At 44.2% G+C, this 15,841-nt stretch overlaps 1 protein-coding gene across 7 annotated transcripts in view; it reads left to right on the forward strand.

Moving 5' to 3' along the window:
- Positions 1–15,841, forward strand: part of LOC139382360 (RNA-binding protein Musashi homolog 2-like) — a 330,112-nt gene that overhangs the window by 228,019 nt on the left and 86,252 nt on the right. For all 7 annotated transcript variants that reach the window (XM_071126345.1, XM_071126342.1, XM_071126343.1 and 4 more), the window contains exon 8: positions 1,192–1,274. In XM_071126345.1, coding sequence (XP_070982446.1) covers positions 1,192–1,274 — 83 coding nt within the window. The remainder of the gene's footprint in view (positions 1–1,191; positions 1,275–15,841) is intronic.

Raw genomic sequence — 15,841 nt, forward strand, 5'->3', positions numbered from 1 at the left:
GGTCGGGGTGTGACTAGGGTGGGTGATCTAGTGCATTTATTTCTATGTTGGCCTGGTATGGTTCCCAATCAGAGGCAGCTGTTTATCGTTGTTTCTGATTGGGGATCATATTTAGGCAGCCAATGCCCCACTGGTTTTTGTGGGATCTTGTTTTTGTGTTGATGCCTGTGAGCTCTACAGAACGTCGGGTTTCGTTGATCTTTACTGTTTTTGTGAATTTCAATTAATTAACATGTGGAACTCTACGTACGCTGCGCCTTGGTCCGACTATGATTACCACAACGATCGTGACAACTATGCTGAGTTCTGAAAAACGTTTTCAAACGTATTCTCTCTTCTTCTTCTGTATGTTCTTCTTATTCTTCTGTATCTCGCAACCAACCTTAATATTCTCTCTTCCTCATCCTCGATTTGAAAATGCGCCGCCGAACATCAAAATAAACGCTTCTTTCAACAAGAGGTGAAACGAGATGTCAAACAGCATCAAAATGCCAGTAGCAAATGAAATTTTGGCGGTGGCACCCCGGACACTCCTCTAGCTCCGCCCCTGACCCTGATGCCAGCTAACTCCCTGCCAGATTTTTCGTGTCCGGTTGCTGGTTTGCCGCTAGGCTACCTGCCTGCCACTATTAGTTAAGAATGAGATAATCCGGTCAAGCCACGAGTCACTAGATTACCCTCTATTAGTTATCAATTAGTGTTTGTTGCTGATTTGAGAGATTTATATAATGTTCTGTGTCACAATAATATGATATGGCCTGACAGAAACTAGAATGTGTTTTACAGTGAAATATCAATGAAGGAGCAGAGAATATCTGTAATGAAATTCACGGGCTAGGCCAGGGTCTATGAACTTCCTTTAATGAGCTTGTGGCATTTCCCTCCTCTTCTATCTGTGAAGCAGGAATATAGTTATTCTAATAATGAGAACTGTATCATTTGTATTGCACATAGCTGTACGGCCGTTCCAGATCTATAACTGCATCTTTATTCAGTCCTGATAACACAGGGTTTAGCTACATTTAGGGGACACATTTTCATATGTTGCCTGTCTTGCAAATTCAAGTTTTTCTATGAATTTTGACTATAACCAATGCTTTATTTCTCTCTGACTTTTTCTCCTTTTCACTCACTCTCTTTCTCTGTCCCCCTCTTCCTGTCATTCTCTCTACCTCTCTGTCCTCCCTGCAGGTTTCGGCTTTGTAACTTTTGAGGTTGAGGACGTTGTGGAGAAAGTATGCGAGATTCACTTTCATGAAATCAATAATAAAATGGTGAGTGGCTCTCGCTTTTCAAAACGGTGGACGGTGCGTTGCTGGCTGGATTAATATTTGATTTTCTCTTTAGCACAGCGGGAACGATGGCAGACACACACACACACACACACACACACACACACACACACACACGTTTTTAGGGATATGGAGTCAGTGGTGTGCACTGTGCACAGATGACCACATACCATGAAATTGTGTTTGTGAGTCGTTCCTGGCAGAAGGGCAAAACAACCTGTCCCTACCTCACGCAAAACCACCCTGCAAATCAGGCTGGAACAGGTATCCATGTCTGTGAAAGCTGGTGGTATTATTGAAAAAACAACAACATTAAACCTATCAGTCCAGGCTGTTTCAATGCCACACCTGATGCCAGACCTGGTGTTGATGTTTATTCTTAATCTTCAGTAGGGGAAGTGTGTTTCCAGCAGACTGGTCTCGGGTCAGGATTAATGGCCTGTTGACCAGGTGGTGGTGGGGGTAGGCTGTGAGAAGGCTGGCTGAGGCCCAGGATGGCGAGACAATGGTGTGCAGAGAGGACGAGGGTGGTGGTGGTGAAGCCTGGGTGTAGCGTTAGCCTGCGGTAGTTGCTTGTCACTCATGCAGCCTGCTGTGGCTCAGAAAGTACACTATAGCGGCGTAGGGGGAGCATATCAGACCTCCTTAGTCAACACTACCACTCTCCTTCCTTAGTCAACACTACCACTACTACACTACTCTCCTTCCTTAGTTCAACAGTACCACTACTACACTATTCTCTCTCCTTAGTCAACACTACCACTACTACACTACTCTCTCATCTTAGTTCAACACTACCACTACTACACTACTCTCCTTCCTTAGTCAACACTACCACTACTACACTACTCTCCCTCCTTAGTCAACACTACCACTACTACACTACTCTCCCTCCTTAGTCAACACTACCACTACTACACAACGCTCTCTCCTTAGTCAACACTACCACTATTACACTACTCTGAACTCCCTCCTTAGTTCAACACTACCACTACTACACTACTCTCCTTCCTTAGTTCAACACTACCACTACTACACTACTCTCCTTCCTTAGTTCAACACTACCACTACTACACTACTCTCCTTCCTTAGTCAACATGACCGCTACTGCACTACTCTCCTTCCTTAGTCAACACTACCACTACTACACTACTCTCCTTCCTTAGTCAACACTACCACTACTACACTACTCTCCCTCCTTAGTCAACACTACCACTACTACACTACTCTCCTTCCTTAGTTCAACACTACCACTACTACACTACTCTCCTTCCTTAGTTCAACACTACCACTACTACACTACTCTCCTTCCTTAGTTCAACACTACCACTACTACACTACTCTCCTTCCTTAGTTCAACACTACCACTACTACACTACTCTCCTTCCTTAGTCAACATGACCGCTACTGCACTACTCTCCTTCCTTAGTCAACACTACCACTACTACACTACTCTCCTTCCTTAGTCAACACTACCACTACTACACTACTCTCCCTCCTTAGTCAACACTACCACTACTACACTACTCTCCTTCCTTAGTTCAACACTACCACTACTACACTACTCTCCTTCCTTAGTTCAACACTACCACTACTACACCACTCTCTCATCTTAGTTCAACACTACCACTACTACACTACTCTCTCTCCTTAGTCAACATGACCACTACTACACTACTCTCCTTCCTTAGTTCAACACTACCACTACTACACTACTCTCCTTCCTTAGTTCAACACTACCACTACTACACCACTCTCTCATCTTAGTTCAACACTACCACTACTACACTACTCTCTCTCCTTAGTCAACACTACCACTACTACACTACTCTCTCATCTTAGTTCAACACTACCACTACTACACTACTCTCCTTCCTTAGTTCAACACTACCACTACTACACTACTCTCCTTCCTTAGTTCAACACTACCACTACTACTCTCCTCTCCTTCCTTAGTTCAACACTACCACTACTACGCTCCTCTCCTTCCTTAGTTCAACACTACCACTACTACACTACTCTCCTTCTTTAGTCAACACTACCACTACTACACTACTCTCCCTCCTTAGTCAACATGACCACTACTACACTACTCTCCTTCCTTAGTCAACACTACCACTACTACACTACTCTCCTTCCTTAGTCAACACTACCACTACTACACTCCTCTGATCTCCCTCCTTAGTCAACACTACCACTACCACACTCCTCTGATCTCCCTCCTTAGTCAACACTACCACTACTACACTACTCTGAACTCCCTCCTTAGTCAACACTACCACTACTACACTATTTTTTCCTTCTTAGTCAACACTACCACTACTACACTACTTTCTTTCCTTCGTCAACACCACCACTACTACACCACTCTCCTTCCTTAGTCAACATGACCACTACTACACTACTCTCCTTCCTTAGTCAACACTACCACTACTACACTACTCTCCTTCCTTAGTCAACATGACCACTACTACACTACTCTCCTTCCTTAGTCAACATGACCGCTACTGCACTACGCTCCCTCCTTAGTCAACACTACCACTACTACACTCCTCTGATCTCCCTCCTTAGTTCAACACTACCACTACTACACTACTCTCCCTCCTTAGTCAACATGACTGCTACTGCACTACTCTCCTTCCTTAGTCAACACTACCACTACTACACTACTCTCCCTCCTTAGTCAACACTACCACTACTACACTCCTCTGATCTCCCTCCTTAGTTCAACACTACCACTACTACACTACTCTCTCATCTTAGTTCAATACTACCACTACTACACAACTGTCCCTGCTTAGTCAACACTACCACTACTACACTACTCTCCTTCCTTAGTTCAACACTACCACTACTACACTACTCTCCTTCCTTAGTCAACATGACCGCTACTACACTACTCTCCTTCTTTAGTCAACATGACTGCTACTGCACTACTCTCCCTCCTTAGTCAACATGACCGCTACTACACTACTCTCCTTCCTTAGTCAACACTGCCACTACTACACTACTCTGATATCCCTCCTTAGTCAACACTACCACTACTACACTCCTCTGATCTCCCTCCTTAGTCAACACTACCACTACTACACTCCTCTGATCTCCCTCCTTAGTTCAACACTACCACGACTACACTACTCTCTCATCTTAGTTCAATACTACCACTACTACACAACTGTCCCTGCTTAGTCAACACTACCACTACTACACTACTCTCCTTCCTTAGTTCAACACTACCACTACTACACCACTCTCTCATCTTAGTTCAACACTACCACTACTACACTACTCTCTCTCCTTAGTCAACACTACCACTACTACACTACTCTCTCATGTTAGTTCAACACTACCACTACTACACAACTGTCCTTCCTTAGTCAACATGACCACTACTACACTACTCTCCTTCCTTAGTCAACACTACCACTACTACGCTACTCTCCCTCCTTAGTTCAACACTACCACTACTACACTACTCTCCTTCCTTAGTCAACATGACCACTACTACACTACTCTCATTCCTTAGTCAACACTACCACTACTACACTACTCTCCTTCCTTAGTTCAACACTACCACTACTACGCTCCTCTCCTTCCTTAGTTCAACACTACCACTACTACACTACTCTCCTTCTTTAGTCAACACTACCACTACTACACTACTCTCCCTCCTTAGTCAACATGACCACTACTACACTACTCTCCTTCCTTAGTCAACACTACCACTACTACACTACTCTCCTTCCTTAGTCAACACTACCACTACTACACTCCTCTGATCTCCCTCCTTAGTCAACACTACCACTACCACACTCCTCTGATCTCCCTCCTTAGTCAACACTACCACTACTACACTACTCTGAACTCCCTCCTTAGTCAACACTACCACTACTACACTACTTTCTTTCCTTCGTCAACACCACCACTACTACACTACTCTCCTTCCATGGTCAACACTACCACTACTACACCACTCTCCTTCCTTAGTCAACATGACCACTACTACACTACTCTCCTTCCTTAGTCAACACTACCACTACTACACTTCTCTCCTTCCTTAGTCAACATGACCACTACTACACTACTCTCCTTCCTTAGTCAACACTACCACTACTACACTACTCTCCTTCCTTAGTCAACATGACCACTACTACACTACTCTCCTTCCTTAGTCAACATGACTGCTACTGCACTACTCTCCTTCCTTAGTCAACACTACCACTACTACACCACTCTCCTTCCTTAGTCAACACTACCACTACGACACTACTCTCCTTCCTTAGTCAACATGACCACTACTACACTACTCTCCTTCCTTAGTCAACATGACCGCTACTACACTACTCTCCCTCCTTAGTCAACATGACTGCTACTGCACTACTCTCCTTCCTTAGTCAACACTACCACTACTACACCACTCTCCTTCCTTAGTCAACACTACCACTACTACACTACTCTCCTTCCTTAGTCAACACTACCACTACTACACTACTCTCCCTCCTTAGTCAACACTACCACTACTACACTACTTTCTTTCTTTAGTCAACACTACCACTACTACACTACTCTCCTTCCTTAGTCAACACTACCACTACTACACTACTCTCTCATCTTAGTTCAACACTACCACTACTACACTACTCTCCTTCCTTAGTCAACACTACCACTACTACACTACTCTCCCTCCTTAGTCAACACTACCACTACTACACTCCTCTGATCTCCCTCCTTAGTCAACACTACCACTACTACACTACTCTCTCATCTTAGTTCAACACTACCACTACTACACTACTCTCCTTCCTTAGTTCAACACTACCACTACTACACTACTCTCCTTCCTTAGTTCAACACTACCACTACTACTCTCCTCTCCTTCCTTAGTTCAACACTACCACTACTACACTCCTCTGATCTCCCTCCTTAGTCAACACTACCACTACTACACTACTCTCTCATCTTAGTTCAACACTACCACTACTACACTACTCTCCTTCCTTAGTTCAACACTACCACTACTACACTACTCTCCTTCCTTAGTTCAACACTACCACTACTACTCTCCTCTCCTTCCTTAGTCAACACTACCACTACTACACTACTCTCTCATCTTAGTTCAACACTACCACTACTACACTACTCTCCTTCTTTAGTTCAACACTACCACTACTACACTACTCTCCTTCCTTAGTTCAACACTACCACTACTACACTACTCTCCTTCCTTAGTTCAACACTACCACTACTGCACTACTCTCCTTCTTTAGTCAACATGACCGCTACTACACTACTCTCCTTCCTTAGTCAACATGACTGCTACTACACTACTCTCCTTCCTTAGTCAACACTACCACTACTACACTTCTCTCCTTCCTTAGTCAACATGACCACTACTACACTACTCTCCTTCCTTAGTCAACACTACCACTACTACACTACTCTCCTTCCTTAGTCAACATGGCCACTACTACACTACTCTCCTTCCTTAGTCAACATGACTGCTACTACACTACTCTACCTCTCCTTCCTTAGTCAACACTACCACTACTACACTTCTCTCCTTCCTTAGTCAACATGACCACTACTACACTACTCTCCTTCCTTAGTCAACACTACCACTACTACACTACTCTCCTTCCTTAGTCAACATGGCCACTACTACACTACTCTCCTTCCTTAGTCAACATGACTGCTACTGCACTACTCTCCTTCCTTAGTCAACACTACCACTACTACACCACTCTCCTTCCTTAGTCAACATTACCACTACGACACTACTCTCCTTCCTTAGTCAACATGACCACTACTACACTACTCTCCTTCCTTAGTCAACATGACCGCTACTACACTACTCTCCCTCCTTAGTCAACATGACTGCTACTGCACTACTCTCCTTTCTTAGTCAACACTACCACTACTACACCACTCTCCTTCCTTAGTCAACACTACCACTACTCCACTACTCTCCTTCCTTAGTCAACACTACCACTACTACACTACTCTCCCTCCTTAGTCAACACTACCACTACTACACTACTTTCTTTCTTTAGTCAACACTACCACTACTACACTACTCTCCTTCCTTAGTCAACACTACCACTACTACACTACTCTCTCATCTTAGTTCAACACTACCAGTACTACACTACTCTCCTTCCTTAGTCAACACTACCACTACTACACTACTCTCCCTCCTTAGTCAACACTACCACTACTACACTCCTCTGATCTCCCTCCTTAGTCAACACTACCACTACTACACTACTCTCTCATCTTAGTTCAACACTACCACTACTACACTACTCTCCTTCCTTAGTTCAACACTACCACTACTACACTACTCTCCTTCCTTAGTTCAACACTACCACTACTACTCTCCTCTCCTTCCTTAGTTCAACACTACCACTACTACACTCCTCTGATCTCCCTCCTTAGTCAACACTACCACTACTACACTACTCTCTCATCTTAGTTCAACACTACCACTACTACACTACTCTCCTTCCTTAGTTCAACACTACCACTACTACACTACTCTCCTTCCTTAGTTCAACACTACCACTACTACTCTCCTCTCCTTCCTTAGTCAACACTACCACTACTACACTACTCTCTCATCTTAGTTACCACTACTACTACTCTCCTTCACTACTACACTACTCTCCACCACTCTCCTTCCTTAGTTCAACACTACCACTACTACACTACTCTCCTTCCTTAGTTCAACACTACCACTACTACTGCACTACTCTCCTTCCTTAGTCAACACTACCACTACTACTACTACACTACTCTCTTCCTTAGTCAACACACTACCACTACTACTACTACTCTCCTTCCTTAGTCAACACTACCACTACTACACTACTCTCTCATCTTAGTTCAACACTACCACTACTACACTACTCTCCTTCCTTAGTCAACACTACCACTACTACACTACTCTCCTTCCTTAGTCAACACTACCACTACTACACTCCTCTGATCTCCCTCCTTAGTCAACACTACCACTACTACACTACTCTCTCATCTTAGTTCAACACTACCACTACTACACTACTCTCCTTCCTTAGTTCAACACTACCACTACTACACTACTCTCCTTCCTTAGTTCAACACTACCACTACTACTCTCCTCTCCTTCCTTAGTTCAACACTACCACTACTACACTACTCTCCTCCCTCCTTAGTCAACACTACCACTACTACACTACTCTCCTTCCTTAGTCAACACTACCACTACTACACTACTCTCCTTCCTTAGTTCAACACTACCACTACTACACTACTCTCCTTCCTTAGTTCAACACTACCACTACTACTCTCCTCTCCTTCCTTAGTCAACACTACCACTACTACACTACTCTCTCATCTTAGTTCAACACTACCACTACTACACTACTCTCCTTCTTTAGTTCAACACTACCACTACTACACTACTCTCCTTCCTTAGTTCAACACTACCACTACTACACTACTCTCCTTCCTTAGTTCAACACTACCACTACTGCACTACTCTCCTTCTTTAGTCAACATGACCGCTACTACACTACTCTCCTTCCTTAGTCAACATGACTGCTACTGCACTACTCTCCTTCCTTAGTCAACACTACCACTACTACACTACTCTCCCTCCTTAGTTCAACACTACCACTACTACACTACTCTCCCTCCTTAGTCAACACTACCACTACTACACTACTCTCCTTCCTTAGTTCAACACTACCACTACTACACTACTCTCCCTCCTTAGTTCAACACTACCACTACTACACTACTCTCCCTCCTTAGTTCAACACTACCACTCTCCTTCCTTAGTCAACACTACCACTACTGCACTACTCTCCTTCCTTAGTCAACACTACCACTACTACACTACTCTCCTTCCTTAGTCAACACTACCACTACTACACTACTCTCCTTCCTTAGTTCAACACTACCACTACTACACTACTCTCCTTCCTTAGTTCAACACTACCACTACTACACTACTCTCCTTCCTTAGTCAACACTACCACTACTACACTCCTCTGATCTCCCTCCTTAGTCAACACTACCACTACTACACTACTCTCCTTCCTTAGGTCAACACTACCACTACTACGCTCCTCTCCTTCCTTAGTTCAACACTACCACTACTACACTACTCTCCTTCTTTAGTCAACACTACCACTACTACACTACTCTCCCTCCTTAGTCAACATGACCACTACTACACTACTCTCCTTCCTTAGTCAACACTACCACTACTACACTACTCTCCTTCCTTAGTCAACACTACCACTACTACACTCCTCTGATCTCCCTCCTTAGTCAACACTACCACTACCACACTCCTCTGATCTCCCTCCTCAGTCAACACTACCACTACTACACTACTCTGAACTCCCTCCTTAGTCAACACTACCACTACTACACTACTTTCTTTCCTTCGTCAACACCACCACTACTACACTACTCTCCTTCCATGGTCAACACTACCACTACTACACCACTCTCCTTCCTTAGTCAACATGACCACTACTACACTACTCTCCTTCCTTAGTCAACACTACCACTACTACACTTCTCTCCTTCCTTAGTCAACATGACCACTACTACACTACTCTCCTTCCTTAGTCAACATGACCGCTACTGCACTACTCTCCTTCCTTAGTCAACACTACCACTACTACACTACTCTCCCTCCTTAGTCAACACTACCACTACTACACTACTCTCCTTCCTTAGTCAACATGACCGCTACTACACTACTCTCCCTCCTTAGTCAACATGACTGCTACTGCACTACTCTCCTTCCTTAGTCAACATGACCGCTACTACACTACTTTCTTTCTTTAGTCAACACTACCACTACTACACTACTCTCCTTCCTTAGTCAACACTACCACTACTACACTACTCTCTCATCTTAGTTCAACACTACCACTACTACACTACTCTCCTTCCTTAGTCAACACTACCACTATTACACTACTCTCCCTCCTTAGTCAACACTACCACTACTACACTCCTCTGATCTCCCACCTTAGTCAACACTACCACTACTACACTACTCTCTCATCTTAGTTCAACACTACCACTACTACACTACTCTCCTTCCTTAGTCAACATGACCGCTACTGCACTACTCTCCTTCCTTAGTCAACACTGCCACTACTACACTACTCTCCTTCCTTAGTCAACACTACCACTACTACACTACTCTCCTTCCTTAGTTCAACACTACCACTACTACACTACTCTCCCTCCTTAGTTCAACACTACCACTCTCCTTCCTTAGTCAACACTACCACTACTGCACTACTCTCCTTCCTTAGTCAACACTACCACTACTACACTACTCTCCTTCCTTAGTCAACACTACCACTACTACACTACTCTCCTTCCTTAGTTCAACACTACCACTACTACACTACTCTCCTTCCTTAGTTCAACACTACCACTACTACACTACTCTCCTTCCTTAGTCAACACTATCACTACTACACTCCTCTGATCTCCCTCCTTAGTCAACACTACCACTACTACACTACTCTCCTTCCTTAGGTCAACACTACCACTACTACGCTCCTCTCCTTCCTTAGTTCAACACTACCACTACTACACTACTCTCCTTCTTTAGTCAACACTACCACTACTACACTACTCTCCCTCCTTAGTCAACATGACCACTACTACACTACTCTCCTTCCTTAGTCAACACTACCACTACTACACTACTCTCCTTCCTTAGTCAACACTACCACTACTACACTCCTCTGATCTCCCTCCTTAGTCAACACTACCACTACCACACTCCTCTGATCTCCCTCCTCAGTCAACACTACCACTACTACACTACTCTGAACTCCCTCCTTAGTCAACACTACCACTACTACACTACTTTCTTTCCTTCGTCAACACCACCACTACTACACTACTCTCCTTCCATGGTCAACACTACCACTACTACACCACTCTCCTTCCTTAGTCAACATGACCACTACTACACTACTCTCCTTCCTTAGTCAACACTACCACTACTACACTTCTCTCCTTCCTTAGTCAACATGACCACTACTACACTACTCTCCTTCCTTAGTCAACATGACCGCTACTGCACTACTCTCCTTCCTTAGTCAACACTACCACTACTACACTACTCTCCCTCCTTAGTCAACACTACCACTACTACACTACTCTCCTTCCTTAGTCAACATGACCGCTACTACACTACTCTCCCTCCTTAGTCAACATGACTGCTACTGCACTACTCTCCTTCCTTAGTCAACATGACCGCTACTACACTACTTTCTTTCTTTAGTCAACACTACCACTACTACACTACTCTCCTTCCTTAGTCAACACTACCACTACTACACTACTCTCTCATCTTAGTTCAACACTACCACTACTACACTACTCTCCTTCCTTAGTCAACACTACCACTATTACACTACTCTCCCTCCTTAGTCAACACTACCACTACTACACTCCTCTGATCTCCCACCTTAGTCAACACTACCACTACTACACTACTCTCTCATCTTAGTTCAACACTACCACTACTACACTACTCTCCTTCCTTAGTCAACATGACCGCTACTGCACTACTCTCCTTCCTTAGTCAACACTGCCACTACTACACTACTCTCCTTCCTTAGTCAACACTACCACTACTACACTACTCTCCTTCCTTAGTTCAACACTACCACTACTACACTACTCTCCCTCCTTAGTTCAACACTACCACTCTCCTTCCTTAGTCAACACTACCACTACTGCACTACTCTCCTTCCTTAGTCAACACTACCACTACTACACTACTCTCCTTCCTTAGTCAACACTACCACTACTACACTACTCTCCTTCCTTAGTTCAACACTACCACTACTACACTACTCTCCTTCCTTAGTTCAACACTACCACTACTACACTACTCTCCTTCCTTAGTCAACACTATCACTACTACACTCCTCTGATCTACCTCCTTAGTCAACACTACCACTACTACACTACTCTCCTTCCTTAGGTCAACACTACCACTACTACGCTCCTCTCCTTCCTTAGTTCAACACTACCACTACTACACTACTCTCCTTCTTTAGTCAACACTACCACTACTACACTACTCTCCCTCCTTAGTCAACATGACCACTACTACACTACTCTCCTTCCTTAGTCAACACTACCACTACTACACTACTCTCCTTCCTTAGTCAACACTACCACTACTACACTCCTCTGATCTCCCTCCTTAGTCAACACTACCACTACCACACTCCTCTGATCTCCCTCCTCAGTCAACACTACCACTACTACACTACTCTGAACTCCCTCCTTAGTCAACACTACCACTACTACACTACTTTCTTTCCTTCGTCAACACCACCACTACTACACTACTCTCCTTCCATGGTCAACACTACCACTACTACACCACTCTCCTTCCTTAGTCAACATGACCACTACTACACTACTCTCCTTCCTTAGTCAACACTACCACTACTACACTTCTCTCCTTCCTTAGTCAACATGACCACTACTACACTACTCTCCTTCCTTAGTCAACATGACCGCTACTGCACTACTCTCCTTCCTTAGTCAACACTACCACTACTACACTACTCTCCCTCCTTAGTCAACACTACCACTACTACACTACTCTCCTTCCTTAGTCAACATGACCGCTACTACACTACTCTCCCTCCTTAGTCAACATGACTGCTACTGCACTACTCTCCTTCCTTAGTCAACATGACCGCTACTACACTACTTTCTTTCTTTAGTCAACACTACCACTACTACACTACTCTCCTTCCTTAGTCAACACTTCCACTACTACACTACTCTCTCATCTTAGTTCAACACTACCACTACTACACTACTCTCCTTCCTTAGTCAACACTACCACTACTACACTACTCTCCCTCCTTAGTCAACACTACCACTACTACACTCCTCTGATCTCCCTCCTTAGTCAACACTACCACTACTACACTACTCTCTCATCTTAGTTCAACACTACCACTACTACACTACTCTCCTTCCTTAGTCAACATGACCGCTACTGCACTACTCTCCTTCCTTAGTCAACACTGCCACTACTACACTACTCTCCTTCCTTAGTCAACACTACCACTACTACACTACTCTCCTTCCTTAGTTCAACACTACCACTACTACACTACTCTCCTTCCTTAGTTCAACACTACCACTACTACACTACTCTCCCTCCTTAGTTCAACACTACCACTACTACACTACTCTCCTTCCTTAGTCAACACTACCACTACTACACTACTCTCCCTCCTTAGTCAACATGACCACTACTACACTACTCTCCTTCCTTAGTCAACATGACCACTACTACACTACTCTCCTTCCTTAGTCAACACTGCCACTACTACACTCCTCTGATCTCCCTCCTTAGTCAACACTACCACTACTACACTCCTCTGATCTCCCTCCTTAGTCAACACTACCACTACTACACTCCTCTGATCTCCCTCCTTAGTTCAACACTACCACGACTACACTACTCTCTCATCTTAGTTCAATACTACCACTACTACACAACTGTCCCTGCTTAGTCAACACTACCACTACTACACTACTCTCCTTCCTTAGTTCAACACTACCACTACTACACCACTCTCTCATCTTAGTTCAACACTACCACTACTACACTACTCTCTCTCCTTAGTCAACACTACCACTACTACACTACTCTCTCATGTTAGTTCAACACTACCACTACTACACAACTGTCCTTCCTTAGTCAACATGACCACTACTACACTACTCTCCTTCCTTAGTCAACATGACTACTACTACACTACTCTCCTTCCTTAGTCAACACTACCACTACTACGCTACTCTCCCTCCTTAGTTCAACACTACCACTACTACACTACTCTCCTTCCTTAGTCAACATGACCACTACTACACTACTCTCCTTCCTTAGTCAACATGACCACTACTACACTACTCTCCCTCCTTAGTTCAACACTACCACTACTACACTACTCTCCCTCCTTAGTTCAACACTACCACTACTACACGACTCTCTCTCCTTAGTCAACACTACCACTACTACACTACTCTCCTTCCTTAGTCAACACTACCACTACTACACTACTCTCCCTCCTTAGTCAACATGACCACTACTACACTACTCTCCTTCCTTAGTCAACACTGCCACTACTACACTCCTCTGATCTCCCTCCTTAGTCAACACTACCACTACTACACTCCTCTGATCTCCCTCCTTAGTCAACACTACCACTACTACACTCCTCTGATCTCCCTCCTTAGTTCAACACTACCACGACTACACTACTCTCTCATCTTAGTTCAATACTACCACTACTACACTACTCTCCCTCCTTAGGTCAACACTACCACTACTACACTACTCTCCCTTCTTAGTCAACACTACCACTACTACACTACTCTCCCTCCTTAGTTCAACACTACCACTACTACACTACTCTCCCTCCTTAGTTCAACACTACCACTACTACACGACTCTCTCTCCTTAGTCAACACTACCACTACTACACTACTCTCCCTCCTTAGTTCAACACTACCACTACTACACTACTCTCCCTCCTTAGGTCAACACTACCACTACTACACTACTCTCCCTTCTTAGTCAACACTACCACTACTACACTACTCTCCCTCCTTAGTTCAACACTACCACTACTACACTACTCTCCCTCCTTAGTTCAACACTACCACTACTACCACTTTTCAAGTGGAAATGACAAACTTTAAGATCCTTTATAAACCTTAAACAACTGGGTGATGAAATTCAGGTCCTACGTTATGTAGTAGTTCCCTGACACCCAGTCTCAGCCCCCCAGACCCACAGACAGATCCAGTCTCAGCCCCCCAGACCCACAGACAGACCCACAGACAGCCCCCCAGTCCCACAGACAGACACAGCAGCATTCCGACCACAGATACAGCACAGATATTGACTTTCACATGATAGTGCATCAAATGCTCTCATTGTTCAGCCAGGCCCCATGTGCCCATCGACTGGATGTATTAAATTGGGCTTTGGGGGAATTGCATGCATTGTTTGCATCTTTTGGGGACGTTAAGAGAGAAGGATGAGAAAAATGAATATTTCCTGCTTCATTCAGTTTTACCAGCTCCTGTCTCCATAAAATTATAACTCTGTTTGTGGGGCTTCCTGGTTGCTGAGGTGTTGGAGGAACAACTGGGAAATAAATGACTGAGAGAAGGTATGAAAAGTGGGATGAAGCGGAAGAATGTTTTGTGTGTGAAAAAGCGGTGTTGGATGGAGTCCCGCATCCTTTCTTTCTTCCCTCTTGTAATCTCTGATGCTGTTTTCAGAGTTTATCTTTGCCAAAAGGATAAAAGCCACCTTGGAGGCATCGTCTGCTAGCAGCCTGCGCATTTGTGTGCGCGTGTATGTACGTGCGTGTGTGTACGTGTATATTTTACTAATATTCAGCAATAACATTATAATGATTATGTTGTAAATGGCAGTAGTAACACACCCTTGGAAGTGTCCACCAGGCCGTAGCCCT

This window comes from Oncorhynchus clarkii, chromosome 24 (assembly GCF_045791955.1).
Source record: "Oncorhynchus clarkii lewisi isolate Uvic-CL-2024 chromosome 24, UVic_Ocla_1.0, whole genome shotgun sequence".
In the NCBI taxonomy this organism is placed as follows: Eukaryota; Metazoa; Chordata; class Actinopteri; order Salmoniformes; family Salmonidae; genus Oncorhynchus; species Oncorhynchus clarkii.